Below are 16012 nucleotides of genomic sequence, written 5' to 3' on the forward strand. Positions count from 1 at the left end.
CATATGGAGGAAGGATGCAGAATGGAAAAGGTGTTCATCTGCCAGTACAGAGTCAGTGAGGGAGTGGGTTCGATTCTCTCTTTTGCTCTTTCTCACAAGTTTGAGTGGAAAATGAAAGTGAGCATCCTGTCATTTGCATGATAAGACAAACCGAGTCCTGTGTGCAGCATGCACTTGGTGTACACAAAAAGAACCCATGGCAACAAAACGGTTGCCCTGTTTCAAAATTCAGTAGAAGAAATCCACACTCATATATATGATAGTCAGTCGTGTCCAACTATGACCATCAGAACAGCAGAGGAGGCAACTGCTGTTCCGACTATTTGGGCTAGAATTCGATTATAGTGGAGAGTGTCTTGCCCAAGTACATACCCACTCTCTCGGCCAAGAGGGTTTTAGGGCTAGAATTTGATTATAGTGGAGAGTGTCTTGCCCAAGTACATACCCACTCTCTTGGCCAAGAGGGTTTTAGGACAGTCGGCGTTGGGATGGTTCCCAAAGGCCAACTAGCCCACAAGGCTGCAGCACTAAGAGCCAGTGCAATTTTGCCTCCTAGTTTGAGAGTCATAGTCCTTCACAAAAGACTAAGCTGTAAATGGTTTCCCATTGACTGGAGAAACCATTGATAATACAGCTCTCACTTTGCTGTTGGCCCAAATGTAAACTTATGTCAGTCTGTGATATAAGCCACACTCATAAGTACACAAATATATATATGCACACACTCAAGGCCTGACTAGTGCGTTTGGTTATACTGCTGTCAGGTACCTGCCTAGCAGATCAAATGATGTTGTGTATATGGATTTGTCTGAATGCAGTGATAAACTCAAACTGAAACTGAAGCATGATGAACAAAAGCGAAAAAGATCCACATTGGAAATGCACGGACGGATTGATCGCTGTATTTGCCGCAGCTGTGTTTGCATCATCTGCTGATGTTGATCAACTGACATCATCATCAGAGCTCTTGACATGTGTTATCTGCTCCATCTGCTCACTTGGCTGCTCTGTTGATCTCTGTCTTCTTGACTCCGCTTGAGATCGTTGTTACAGGAACTTGCCACTTTTTGTGACAGAAAGTGAGAATGTTATGTAGACACCGACTGCTTCCAGAAATTTTGGTGTGATTTGAAGCAGTAGTTGGCGGAAATGCCCTCCTTTTTCATCACAAGTGTTATACTTTGGGGTTCAAAGGTCGACCTCAGTACAATTCTTATTCATGACAGCATTTCAACAGATTTAAACAAGCATTAGGCACGCTGTTACATAAGGTGGGTGTGTCAAAGTTGAGGATAGAAGTATTGCCTTATTGTCTGAAATACAGTACTGCCCACCTGTGTTATACCTTGCAGATATATTTATTTGCCTACTAACATGGTTGTTTGCTCACTTCAATCGGAAGAAGTTTCTTTTTACAATAAACAACACTCGTTTCCTGTGAACGTCAGTGTGCATGTGAAGGGGGTTCTGTGTAAAAAGGCCTCTGGCATGCACACTCCCGATTTAGATCTCTTTGTAGTTTTTACTGACTTGGTTTTAGCCAGCAAATGCTGTTGCTCCATGCTCACATGTGCTGACTTGGTTATTTAATATATTTTTTCATTATTGTTGTTTTTTGCCCAGCAGACCACACAGGGCTATGCCAAAGTTGAAAAACTGAATATTGATCCCAGCAGAACCAGCTAAAAATCAAGAAAAAAAAAAAATTCCTGGAAAAGAAAATGAGGCACAAGTGTAATGTTAATACATAACACATGCCTCTAACCTCAACTATGTCATCAATCTTTTACCCGAGAAATACAAAAACCATAAATGTGATTATTAATACCACGCAAAATAGTAAATAACAACATGCATACAAAGCTAAAAAAAAAAAAAAAGAAAAAAAAAAATGCCAGTGGGCAACTCACATGTTCTGGGAATAGAAAAGAATACAACAGTAGTAGAATGTCCAGTTACCAGTTCAGAAAAAAGAAAGAAAAATATCCAATGCTTTCTGGGAAAAACAACAGAGCTGGTGAATAGACCAGTAAGGAAGAAATTGAGAAAATAGAAAGGAAGCTACGACAGAAAGAAAAGAAAGAAAGAGTATTGAACCTAACAGTGATAGAACAGAAAATTTCTAGCACAGACTTTACTGAAGGTGGGGAAACTTTATTACTGAAAGAGTCTCTGACATCTCCAAGGGGGTACTAACATGGTTCATACAATCAGGAAAAGTTTGGGAGAAAAGTGAGTGTTATTTTATTGGCCTTGGATGTTTGTGAATTTCACTTTCAGCAAGTCACCAATGCAGAAATGATGTCATAGATTTTGAAAGTATGTAGGTGGCAGTTGTTTGAAAAAAGAAAAACCAACAACAAAACCATTGAAAGAAGAGAAAACATGAGGCAAACAGAAATAAGGTTTCTCCTTTGTGTTGCATTGTAATTTGTATTACTCTTGTCAAATCATATTTCTCTATGTGTCTCTACGCTGCAGTGACACCCTTTCTTTCTTTAGATCTTTTTTTTTCTGCCTGCAGATGTATTTTATTTTCCTATCAAAGTTGATTTTTATTAACAGAATGTTGTCAGTGACAGCCCTTTTGTTGCTGTGGGTTCTTTTGTTTGCGCTGTGCATGCTACACACAGGACCTTAGTTTATCATCTGATCATTGTTGCTGCACGTTCTCCATCCTCAACTGATGTTTTGATCTCTTACCTCCAAGCAGTACACCTTCATGTTTTCACTGAATTCTGAGGTGCCAAGTTCAACTTGATTGATTTATAAAAGATGAAAGGTTATTAATGTCACTTGATTTATAAAAGATGAAAGGTTATTAATTTCAGTGACAAAGATCTGAAGGTTTTGGAAAAGAAAAGTTTGAGAATTTGAAATGTCAAAACCTTTGCCAAGCTGAGAATGAGTTGTGTGGTCATGTTAGTGAGATAAAGGTGTAAAAACACACACACACACAAACCAGCATCATGTGCCATGATTTTCTGTGAGCATCAGTATGCATATACAACTGTTCTACTGTGTTGGTCAGTACTATTTGTGGGTGTTTCCATGCTGATTTGATTTTTTAATGTTTTTTGAAAAAATATTTTAAAGCGTGTTTGCTGTTATGGAATTCAACATTTGAAGTGCACATGTGATGATATTGTTTTTGTTGTATCTCTTTGCAGGTGATAACAGTACAAGTAAGTTGCAGTTGATTTTTTTTTCCACATACATTTACACACACACACACACACACACATGCACACACACACTATATTGAGAATGAATTGTTTTAAAAACAAATGCTTGAAATAAGTTGCCAAACATACTTTTTGAAATATGAGGTAAAGATGAATATGAAGAAGAAAGTATTAGTACAGTGTTTCAGTGGCTTTCAGTTATGAAAAGAAAAGTTTACTTTTCTTTTTTTCTTTTTTTAGTAAAAACATGTTTGAAATTTATGTAATTTAGAATTATTGGAATTACAACTCCTCCACCACCCTCAACCACATCCCCAAGACCCCCCTCCCCCTTTTTGTTACGATGTATGAGTGCCCTTCAGTATTAAAAAAAAACAAAACAACCCTTTATTTTGCTCTTTTTCTGTTTTTTCCAAATGCGTTTGAAATTCATGGGAATCTCAACTCCACAGGCACGACTCCACAGTCCACCACGACCACAAAACCCACCACCCCCAGCAAGCCAACAGATTCGACCACCACAAAACCCACCACCCCCAGCAAGCCAACAGATTCGACCACCACCCAGGCGCCTGCCACCAAATCTCCCTCGAAGGGGGATCAGGGGGGAGGTCGCCACTTTGACGCGGCCTCTTTCATCGGGGGCATCGTGCTGTGCATCGGGCTGGTGGCCATCGCCTACTTCGCCCTCAAGTTCTACAAGTCGCGCCAGGGGAAAAATTACCACACGCTCTAAGCTGCTGACAGAGTTCTTCTCCTCCGGCTCAGCCTTCATCATTGTCTTGTTACTAACGGTCCCGGGGAAGAGGATTATGGGGATGAGGAGGGGAGGGGTCAGGGGGTTGTGTGTGTGGGGGAGGGGATGGTCTTCAGTTCAGCAACAGTTGTTGGCTGTTGATTTTTTGTTTTGTTTTGTTTTTGTTTTTTTAACTTGCATTCCAGTTTGCAGTTTCTTCCGTTGTTGACGTGTCATTGTTGGTTGGTGTTTTCAGGTCTGAAGTTGAGAGAGGAGTTTTCATCGTTTTTGTTGTTGTTGATGGGCAGTGTCTTTAGTGGTTGTGGGGACTGTTATGATTGTGATGTTGTTACCGTCTGGAAAGAGAAGTGTTAGCTCTTCAGTCAAGAATATGCCCCCCCACACCCTCCCTCCCCCGTCCCCCAAATCCAAAACCGCCACCCCCTCTCTTCCCCATCTCTCCCCCCATGCCCCCACATACGCACACTCTTTTCCAAGATATCCTTGGTGATATCAGGTTGTTGAAATTGTTATGTTGCTTTTCTGCAGTTTGGTTTCTCTCTTTGTTCACTTATGGTTCAGACATGTACAAGTATATGTATACAGTTAGTTAACTGGATTACAATCAACAGTGTAAGAGGAGCATGATGGAAATGGGCCATGAAGTTAAAACTTTTGTCTGCAAATAGGTTTTGTTTTCTGGCTGCAGGGCTTTGATACCTTTGAATTAATGGTTTGTTTAATTCATTTATTTTTCTTCTAGTTATTTGTGTATTATGTATTTTTGGAAAATTGTCTTCCATATCATTTATTTATATGTTTATTTGGTTTATGATTTTTTTAAATTCTAAAATTATAGTATTTTATGCTGATGTTACACATACACAAACACACACACACCTTTTTGCCTTTACATATAGATATGTTTTTTTTCTTCTTCTTCTTTTTTTTCTTTTTAATGTTTGATTAATTTGGTACATTTTCCTCCAACCTGTAAGGTCTGACCAGTGCGTTGGGTCTGTGCATAAACATATTTTTCTTAGATGTGGTCTAGCGTTTATGGATCAGTCTGCACACTTTGACGCCTTTTTGAAAGAAACTGAACTCCTGACAAAACCAGAAGTGATCAGAATCTTTCAGTCCTGTGTAAACTGTATGCTGATGGTTAAGTTTACAGTTGTGTTGATCAGCAGTCAGCTGGCAGTCTTACTGATTCTGTAAGAAATTACCTGAGCATGGTGCCATGTTCATTGAACCATGTGCTTTGAACTCTTCCAGTTAACAGGAGGAATCCATTTTCTGTTCCATTTTAGTTTGATTTTTCTTTTCAGTGTCATATCTTTGCTTGTTTGAAATTAAACAGGAATTTTTTAGTATCACTTAATATAATAATCTGGGTTGCACTTGTTATCAAATGTTGCCAGTGTTATAGACTGAGTTGGAATGCTTCATCATGGCTTTTCAGATGTATCTTAGATAGCAGATTAAAGACATGTACACCATATGGCCTTTTCACAGACTTGTAAGCTTTGGATTTTTATGCAGATCAAGGTTTTTATAAAGTCATTGTTCTTCCTGTAAGATAATGCAAATCCTATCTTGGCTTGAAAAAAAAAAAAAACCCAAGAGAAGTGCAAAGAGTTATCTTACCTTGAATGGTTGTTCACAAAGCATGAACATTAATCATGGCCGATGTGTAATCGGACTTGCCTTGGTTTTTCCTGAATGCAGCTTCCACTACATTGATTTTTGAAATTTTTGTTTTTGTTTTTTTTGTGTTGTTGTTTTGTTTGTTGTTGTTTTTTCCTCCCTGATTCTGTTATTGCCACCGATTGCCTTAACTCTGGGCACCAGAGTCGCCAAACAAATAGGACTCTCCACGGGTGACCGTTGCCAGACAGCTGGTCAATGACAATGGGAAGAAACGGATTTGTGTGGATGGATCTGTCTTCCACTGTCCATTGTTCCCCCCATGCCCCCCAACCACTCAGTCCCCTGCCAGTTATGCCTCACCTCGCTGAACTGTCTGTTTGGTACTTGAACACCCCAGCTTTTACATTGAAAACTGCTTTGTACTTCAGATCCTCAGAGAATTCATAGCTGCAAGCAAGGATCCAGTTTGTCAAGGCAAGAATTTTTGCATTAATTTTTTTTGTTTTGTTTTTCTGCTGAAGCTGAAGCAAGCTGTTCAAGATAGCAGAGACAGATGGCTTGCGTAGTTCAGAATAATCAGAAAGAAAAAGGACCGAAACGCACTGAAAAGTGTAAGGAATCTTGGAAGAGTAATCAAGCTCGTTAAGTCTTTTTTTTCTCTTTTACCATCTGTTATAGTCATTGAATATTGCATTTCCCAGTATCAAGATTCTGATTGTACAACTTGTAATTCACCTTACACTGGCTCTTGTCTGTTCATGCTACAACTGACAAGGGACTTGTATACCCAGACCTTTGAGACATTCAGTGCTCAAAAACTTAACAAGGTGTGAGTAGCATGCACCCACCCCATTAAATCTTAATCTGGCAGGGAATACGTTTTTAAGGTGGCCTGGATGAGCTTGAGCTGTCTGAGAGATTTTGGAAAAAAAGTTCAGGTGGGGTAGGGTGGTAGAAGCGAGTGTCTCCCTCAAAACTAGCAGAAACTAATATGGTTTTGAACAAAGGAAGCATGTTTCTCTGAGGTGCAAGTGTCTCACCATACAGTGCCCTTACAACTGACTGCTGAAGCTGATGAACTCTCACCCTATGTCCACAGTTGCATTTCCTGTCCCTCCCCTCCACCCCCCACCCCTTGCCCCCATATTTTGAAACGATTTAGTCCATCAGAGAACCCACCCATGCTGTTTGAGAGATGCTTTTCTGATTCGTTTATTCCCATTTCACCTACTCTTTCAACAGAGAACCCACCCATACTGTTCCAGAGATGCTTTTCTGATTCGTTTATTCCCATTTCACCTACTCTTTCATCAGAGAACCCACCCATACTGTTCCAGAGATGCTTTTCTGATTCGTTTATTCCCATTTCACCTACTCTTTCATCAGAGAACCCACCCATACTGTTCCAGAGATGCTTTTCTGATTCGTTTATTCCCATTTCACCTACTCTTTAATCATGCCACCACCCACAATGGCCTTTGAGAGTTTGACTCTTTGTTTCATTTCCCCTCTTGTTTCATTTCCCCTACCTGGAAATGGGCCAGCAATGAAGAAAGTGAGCTTTCATTTTTCTTTTTTTCTTTTCTTTTCTTTTTTTTTTTTTTTTTTTTTTTTTTTTTGAAACGCACAGACTTGCACAAACACAAAAAAGCAACTGAATACACAAACTGGGAATAGGTAAATTGGGATCATGGCAAATCAAAAATAGGGATAGGTGAATTGGGACGATTTGGGTAAATTGTTCAAATTATTGACATTTTACTGGTGGTCCTGTATGTGATGGTCCCCCCTTCACCTCACCCCCTGTTGGTTGTGTTCCACCTTCTGTCCTCCTTGTTCCTTCCCTTCGTCCTGTACCAGTGGGTGTTGGGGTGCTGTTTGGGGGCTTTCAGCTGAACAATTGATGCAAAGATCTCATGTCAACTTCCACAGTGTATGCAAAAGAGTTTGATGATTTCATGTTTGGCTGTGAAGCAATTAAACATTTTTTTAAATTTTATCTTATATAGTTTGTTTACAACTAGGCAAAGTTGCATTCTTACATTCTTGTAGTTTGTCAGATGACCAGCTTGAAATGTTGTGTCAAGAAAGTGAAGGTGTACAAGTGTGTGTGTGTGTATTATGTGTGTGTGGTGTTTTTCATGGAACAAGCCAGAATTTCATGACAGGAGGGGTAGGGGGGAAGTTTCGTGGGGTGACAGGATTTGAAAGCATTCAATCAACATGGTGGTTTCCTCAGGGTTGCACATGAATTGAACATGCTTTGTCACTCTTGTTCACAAGCCACACCAGCGTTCGTGTTGTCCATGAAGACCTGTTACAGTTAATGAGAGCCTTTTTTTTTTTCCTTTTTTTAAGATTTATCAGAAACACTTAAGCATATTTGTTTCTTGTGAATGTTAAACCCATTTTTATATTTGAAAAAAAAAAAAAAGACAGAAAAAAAGATGACAGATGACCAGAGCAGTCTCAGTTGACAAGCGAATCTCTTTTTAGTTCTGTGACACTGGACAATCAAAATTTCAAGACAATCCACTGTTTATTAATCTTGGATAACCGTGCTGGAATTAACCACTCTGACTGTGTGTTGTTGATTGTTTTGTAATGATTGTTTTGTAAAAGTGTGTGTGTGTGTGTGTGAATTAATTTTGGGGAGGGGGGGTTGTAGGGTCAGGGAGCGGAAGGAAGGAGACAGGGGTGAAGGTTTTATGTTACATTTGTGTGTATGTCCTTGTTTTGAGAAATGTTTGTCTTTTTTTTCCCAGGATTGATTTATATGCTGGTCCAGTTGTGTATAGATAATTGCCCATGGACTGCTGTGATGGAAATGTATCGAATATAGTAATAATGATGATATATAGTACTTAACGTGGTGCTTATTCCCGATGTCATGGGCTCAAACTGCTTCACATGAAACAATACAGATAAAATAGTGCATTATACCACACAACAGCACATGAGGACATGGACAAGAAAAACAAAATATATAGGCACCAAGACAATACTGCAAGGCAAGGCAAGAAGTTTATTTCATGTACCCCCTTCGGGCATGGAAACATTTACATCGACGCCTTTCACACACCATATAAACAAAACAAAAGTAATCTCAAAAAGTACACACACACACACACACACACACACACACACACACACACACACAAAAGACAAAAACAACAACAAAAAATAAAACAACAGACAGCAAATTGCAGAAATTAATAATCACATTACAGGAAAATAAAAGACACAAAATATGACTGATGTCTGCACACTCCTACGCTTGTGTACTAACATACACAGTAAACACCCACCCATAAACACACACAGTATATGAAGACTTCGTGTTTCGGGGGGTGGGGGTGGAGGAGGTGCACAAGGGGTGTAGAGGGTGGGAGGAGACAGACAAACAAATACGCTTTGTCTCATCTAAAGGCCATTTTGAACAGGTAGGTTTTTTATTTTGTTTTGAAAGAGGGAAAGGTTGGTGAGTGATAAAGATCCAAAGGAAGCGAATTCCAGACAGAAAACAGAACCATGTGCATCAGAGGAATGTTGCCGCTGTCCTACGCTCCCCTCTATGAATTCAGAGGCTTAAGTCAATTTGTTGTTGGCGATAGCTTCAGGATTGAAAATTCACGTTAAGTTCGTATCAGTAAAGTCCTTTCCGAGCATAAGCATGCTGGTCGCTGACGAGTCCAGGTAAGTCTTGGGTAAATAAGGGATATCTTGATGAGTGGAACAGAAAGCATGCAGTGCATTGTTGTGCTGGTTCCTGGCCCTTTTATTTCACCTGGGCTGCTGTTGTTGCCATGACTACAGGCAGTGGAAGGGGGTTGGGATGAAGGGAGATGGAAGGAGCCGTAAAACAGTGAGTGCACCCATGTGTTCTCCCACCAGAGTAGTCTTCACAACAGAACATATTGACACTGTCTGTGGTATCAAGTGTGCCATGATTACAAGCAATATATTCAAATGGGTAGTTCATAAGTCTTGTGTTATAAAGTGTGCCATGACTACAAGCAGTATATTCAGATGGGTAACTCATAAGTCTGTGGTATCGAGTGTGCCACAATTACAAGTATTATATTCAAAATGGTAGTTCATAAAGAAACCAGAGTTCATTGGAAACCAGCTTAGAATAAAGGTGTTTTGTTCATTGCCCCTGTTGAAATGATAAATGTTGCAGTTAAGATACTTGAGGTTACAGCTGCACTCATGAGAGAGGCAGGTCTTTTGTGCATGTTTATTTCTTACCCCAGCCTTGTTCTGATTCTTACAAACTTTGTGATGATGGAGTCCGCCCCTGCTGTGTTTGAGTTGTGATATCCACTGTGTGTTTTGTTGCCGAAGCTCTACACCTCCTGACCATTCCAGTGTGAAGTGGGCGTACATTGTGGTGTGTGACGTGTTGTTTGCTTCTTGTTGCCACAAAAAGCAGATGGTGAACTAATCTGTGCTTTGAATGTGATGTGATTGAAAATGATTTCCTGAGGGAGACGGCTGACTGGTACCATGCATTGAATTGATGTTGGTGAAGTGGAAAGATCGGAACTGCTTAAGTCTTGTGAGTGTGTGAATGGTTTATTAGCTGGATTATCAACACTTTTTTTCCATCCAGTTTTGAAAAGAATACATGAAGTAATTATTAACTGAATACAGTCAAAACAGCAAATTGCACTTGATGGTTTTTTTCTCTGTAATTTTTATATCCTTAAAAAAAGAAAAAAAAAGATTCTGAGATGAGGGGAGGGGTAGTGTGTTTTGTTGCTACTCAACAAATTTCTGAGAAGTGATGATTAGAAATAAGTGTAACTGTTGAATGTTAACAAATTACTATCAAGTACCTCTACCATTTTGTTAGTCAAGAACTGTAGTTGAAATTTGTTTTAAGGATGAACATTTGGTTTCAGCAAACAAACAATCAAGAGGTGCAACACAACAACAGCGGAAACTACATTTTCCCAGCAATATCTGTCTTGTTTGCTTTGTCCCCTAATCATATTCTTCTTGTCCATATCATTCTCTCCAATCAAAACTACATTTTGACAGTGTTTTTCATTCAAAATATTAGCAACAGGGTTGTGCCTGACATGAGGGAAACTGTTCTTGCAGAAAAATGAATTTTGCTTTTATATTTTTTGTTTGATAAAGACTTTGATAGATGTAGAATGTGGGAAAGTTGATGGGGAAAACGACGCACTGGGAAGCATGTTCATACTTGGGTCAACACAACGGGAGCTGGCAGTGTTTTGGCTGCACTGTAGAGGCCCGTGTTCAGGGCATGATTGATCCAAATTCTTCTTGGGTCACTGGCACCACATTCTTGCCATTTGTATCAGTAGTTTTGAGAATGTTGCCCATCGGATCGTGCTCCTTGCACGCTGGGTGTGGCACTGGATGTTTTGGTTTCTTTGATTTGGAGGGCACTGGAATTCCCTCCACAGTCTTAAAGCTTGGTGACAGTGATGGTGTTGCAACTTCGCAGGTAAAGGCTTTGTGGCTGAGCTGGTGCCTTTTGGAGTTGGTTGCCGTTTGTTTTCTTTCTCTCGTGACTGAGCTTGTGTGCAACATGGTGCTCGGTGAGACTGGAATGCTTCCAGTATCTTAACACTGCTGTCTGAGTTGGCAAACAACAGCAAGCTTCATGTGTTAATATTACAAAGGTTTGCTGATTCTTATACATCTGTGGAGGAGGGGTGCAGCTTGGAAGAAGTAAGACCTTTCTAAAGATTAGGAGTGGTGTTGGGAAAACAGATGGGAGAATCGTCTGTTCAGTCTTGTCTTTCTGCATTTGCAGGACAAGACTTCATTGCATTGTAAAGTGTTCTTTTACCACGTGTCAACTGTCAACATATATGTGTGTGTGTGTGTATCTATATATATATATATATATATATATATACCTATATATATATATATATATATGTGTGTGTGTGTGTATGCTGAAGGATTTTTATCAATTTCTCTCGCTCTCAATATAGATGTGTGTGTGTGTGTGTGTAATCTTGTTAAATTTACTATCAGCCTCTTGAATAGTTCCACCAATATGTTTTGTTTTGTTTTTTTGTTCACCTGTGGCTTCTTGTACGCTTTCTCTTTTGTCCCCCCACTCCCACTCCCCACACCCCCCAAAAAAAAGAAAAAAAAAAAAGAAAGAAAAATTTTGAAAGCTTGTTGGCTGTAAATATGTTCTGTCTTGATGTCTCTCACCTGTACATTTCCAACTACATGAGATGTTTAGACTCCGTTCCTTCTGAGTACAGTAGGTTCGTTGCATGAAATCAGTTGCCCACAATAAACAAGTTGGTTTTAAAAGAATGTTAGATACGTCCTCGTTTGAAATATTTCTATAGCACTGAACTTGAAAATAAAAACCTTAAGATGGTTTGTTATGTCCTCGTTTGAAATATTTCTACAGCATTGAACTTGGAAATAAAAACCTTAAGACGGCTTGATATGTCCTCGTTAGAAATATTTCTATGGCATTGAACTTGAAAATAAAAACCTCAAGATGGTTTGATCGAGAGCAAATGTTGACTCTTTAAAGAGACAGTCCTTGGTGAAAAATATCCTTTAATCCTGACCATATTTCATTATCATCTTTATTACTGTTGATATGAAGGAGGGATTCCAAATGTTTCAGTAAATGAAAATATGCTACTGTTGGTTACTTTAAAGCAGGATAATCATTTTCAAATTTCTGTGGCTTTTCCTTACCAGTATAAAGTGATGGTTTCAGATTGTTGAATCATATAGTACGTCAGTGACACATAGACAAGTCAGTGACACAGAGAGAGAGACAAGTCAGTGACACAGAGAGAGAGAGACAAGTCAGTGACACATAGACAAGTCAGTGACACAGAGAGAGACAAGTCAGTGACACATAGAGAGACAAGTCAGTGACACATAGAGAGCGAGAAACAAGTCTGACAGAGAGAGAGAGAGAGATAAGTCAGTGACACATAGAGACAAGTCAGTGACAGAGAGAGAGAGAGAGACAAGTCAGTGACACAGAGAGAGAGAGACAAGTCAGTGAGTGACACATAGAGAGCGAGAGACAAGTCAGTGACAGAGAGAGAGAGAGAGAAGTCAGTGACACATAGAGAGCGAGAGACAAGTCAGTGACACATAGAGAGCGAGAGACAAGTCAGTGACAGAGAGAGAGACAGAGAGAGAGAGAAGTCAGTGACACATAGAGAGCGAGAGACAAGTCAGTGACAGAGAGAGACAGACAAGTCAGTGACATAGAGAGAGAGAGACAAGTCAGTGACACAGAGAGAGAGAGACAAGTCAGTGACATATAGAGAGGGACAAGTCAGTGACACAGAGAGAGAGAGACAAGTCAATGACATAGAGAGAGAGAGAGAGGGAGAGAATATGTGCAAATATTGGATACTTTGAAGCATGATAATCATTTCTGTAACTAGCACATGTATCTTTAACAAAGCATTAAGTAACAGGATGTTTTGATCTGCACCATGTGGAATGCTGTTGGGTTGGGTTTTTTTTCTTTTGTTTTACTCCCATTTATTGTCCAGTTTAATTCTGTCAATGTTCGCTAGACTTTTCTTCACTTGCTTTGCATTCCTGACGCTTTTGCTGTGTACATTGGACCTCTGTGATTTGGGTTGTTTACTTGTAGACAGGATCAGTCTTAATGAAGTTCTTGTTGGTTTTGATCAATGTTTTTTTGTGTGGTAATAGATCATTATAGATTTTTTTTCTTCACCATATTATCTTTGTGCATATAAGCATGTGTATGGACTGTTATCATGGTTTAGCAAATATATATATTTAAAAATTAGGCCTCTGTTAAAATTTTGCTTTCTACGTCATGTTCTTTTTTTCCGCAGAACATATTACCTTCTAAAATTGATGGGCATAGAAACTGTTAGTATTCTTTTTATAAATGACAGGAAGAAAAACGTGTGTGTTTATGCATGAGCTTAAGATTTTGGTTTCTAGGAGGCATGTTCTACTCCTTTCTAAACTTGATTTCAAGAGCATCCCCCACCATCCCCTTCCCTTCGCTCCATCAGTTGTCAACCAAAGTGCGGCTTGTAATCCACCATGGTGTCCCATATTGACCTCAGGTTTTTCCTCTCTCCCATGCCTTCTCCAAATATTTGTTATCTCTTACATGCCATTTCTATGTAAGAAAAAACAAGCATAAGAGAAAGTCTTGAGATCATGTTGATGATGTCAGAAAATCAGCTTGTATTCACTGTTTTTTTGTTGTTGTTTTTTCTCCCCAGTTGTTAAAATTCTTCAAATTTCTTTTGTTGATTTATTCCAGTTGTTAAATTGAGATTTCTTTGTTGATTTGTTCCAGTTGTTGAATGTATTTTTCTCTTTCATGTTGAGTATGATAGTAATGAACTTCTGTTCCTCCCCTCCCCCTCCCTCAGCTCCACCCCACACCCACCCACCTGATCTCGTCCTGCCACTTTGATAGTACTCTAATTCATTTAGAAAGGATCACAGCTGAGGTCTAGGAATGTTACTGGCACAACCAGTATGCTGCTTCACTTCATGTACAAGGTGACGATTACTTACACATTGGTCTGTTTATACCAGTGTTGTGCTTCGTACATTACTAAACAGAAGGTTGCTTTATTGGTATCCATGGAGATAATGCTGCACAGATGTTTTGGGGTTGTTGTTTTTTTTTTATCAGTCTCTCATGAACATTTTTTTTGCCTTGATAATGGTCGTATTTCTTTCCAAACAGCTGAGTCACAGTCCCCCCACTGCATCCCTCCCTTCCACCTCTTTTGTTTGAAATTGCTGGAGGCCTTTAGCCCATGTGATTATTCGCAAGTATTATGATCAGACTGCATAATGATCTCTTGTCTGGTTTTTTTTTTTTTTTATATGATTTTTGCCCTTCACTTTGTTTCCCCAGCCCCTCCTCTTACCCAGCCTTGTTGGACTGGCCTTGGTATAAATATGATCATGTTTGGGGATGTCATTGCTTGTAAATATGATGAATAGGTTATGCCCATTTTGTTTGAAAGAACAGTTGTCACCAGCATATACGACTCAAACCAGATTTCTACATTTAATTGGATGTTCAAGAGTTTTTGAGTTCATGTGTGCTTCAGTAGATGGGAATTGCCTTTGCTGATGAGGGGACTTGTTTAAAGGTGAAATTCCATAGACACCCCCCTCCCCCTCCCCCCCCACATAAAAAAAAAGTGAAATTTGCATGTGAAGACTTCATGTGAAATTTGCATGCAAAGAAAAACAAGAAAAAGCTCACCACCCAAAGATGTGAAAAATTCCCTCCAGTTTTGATTGAAACCATGGCACCATTACAATCAAAGCAAGCACCCTTTGTGGAAAACGATAATTTTGAATAGAGTCTTGATATGGAAGAAGTATGAAGCAAAGCGGAAGCACTGATTAATTATGGGTGAAAAACATTTTGAAGCTCAGGCAGCAGAAGGGTGCTTCCAACAATCTGATCTAGGTGCTTGGTTTTGATGAAGATCCCTGGAAGAAATTCATGTTTCTAACAACAAAGCAACTTGCTTAAATAAAGGGCTTGGTATAGGGGAATCTCTTTCAACACTGCCTCAGTTGAGAAGGGATCTGCCCAAAAGATTGGTAAAATTCGCATGCAGTTTTTGCACAATTTGGGTCTAAGGATTCATTTAATGACAAAAAAGGTGGATGTGGATTTTTTTTCTTTCAACGCAAGTTGACATTGTTTGTTTTTTGTTTGTTTGTTTTTTTGGGGTTTTTTTTGTGTGTGTGTCTACGGAATTTCACTTTAACAGTTTTAGGGCACTGGAGGCGTTTTTTCCTGATGGCTGTGCTTCCTGGATTGTTTCATGAACAGTGTCTTTTGGAAGGGGTGTGGTTGTGTAAAGTATATCCTGGGTGAGATCTGTTATATCCTGATTGTTAAAAACACACATAATGCTGTATAACCAGATGATTTTTTTACTTTAGCTTGCATATTTAAGACTTAGCTGTTGCTATCTTTTTGTTTTTGTTTTCTTCTGCTTTTTTTTTTCAAGAAGAGGATAATTTCACTTCTAGAAAAGAAAAAAAAGATGCGGCAAGTTAAAAGCACCTTGTTATCTGTATATGATTTTTGTGATTATGCAACTTTCATGAAGAACATTCTGTTTCAATTTTTCTTTCTTCTTTTTACATTTATGGATAGTTTCAGCCATAGTTTTTTCACCAGCAAGAGTCGGTTAAGGTCAGTCAAATCAAATCAAATCAAATCAAAAATACTTTGTTAATCCATATGGAAATGAATTTGTAAAAATTTAAAAGGTCACATTGTTCATTTTGTTGTTATGATGTTTAGTGTAGAAGTGGAACATTTTTTCATCTTTCTGGATAAGGGGAATGGGGGGAGGGGAAGGGGCAGTGGAGAGTTGGGGGTGGGGGTGAGGTGGATGGAAGAAAATGGTAGTGGTGACAA

General features: G+C 39.2%; 1 protein-coding gene across 1 annotated transcript in view; it reads left to right on the forward strand.

Annotated features, from left to right (window-relative positions):
• Positions 1–14431, forward strand: part of LOC143297720 (sialomucin core protein 24-like) — a 36709-nt gene extending 22278 nt beyond the window's left edge. Inside the window, exons 7-8 of the mRNA XM_076610139.1 lie at positions 3171–3185; positions 3638–14431. Of these exons, the coding sequence (XP_076466254.1) occupies positions 3171–3185; positions 3638–3921 (299 nt within the window). The 3' untranslated portion in view covers positions 3922–14431. The remainder of the gene's footprint in view (positions 1–3170; positions 3186–3637) is intronic.
• The last annotated feature ends 1581 nt before the right edge of the window (positions 14432–16012 follow it).

The sequence above is a fragment of the Babylonia areolata genome, chromosome 23, assembly GCF_041734735.1.
Source record: "Babylonia areolata isolate BAREFJ2019XMU chromosome 23, ASM4173473v1, whole genome shotgun sequence".
In the NCBI taxonomy this organism is placed as follows: Eukaryota; Metazoa; Mollusca; class Gastropoda; order Neogastropoda; family Buccinidae; genus Babylonia; species Babylonia areolata.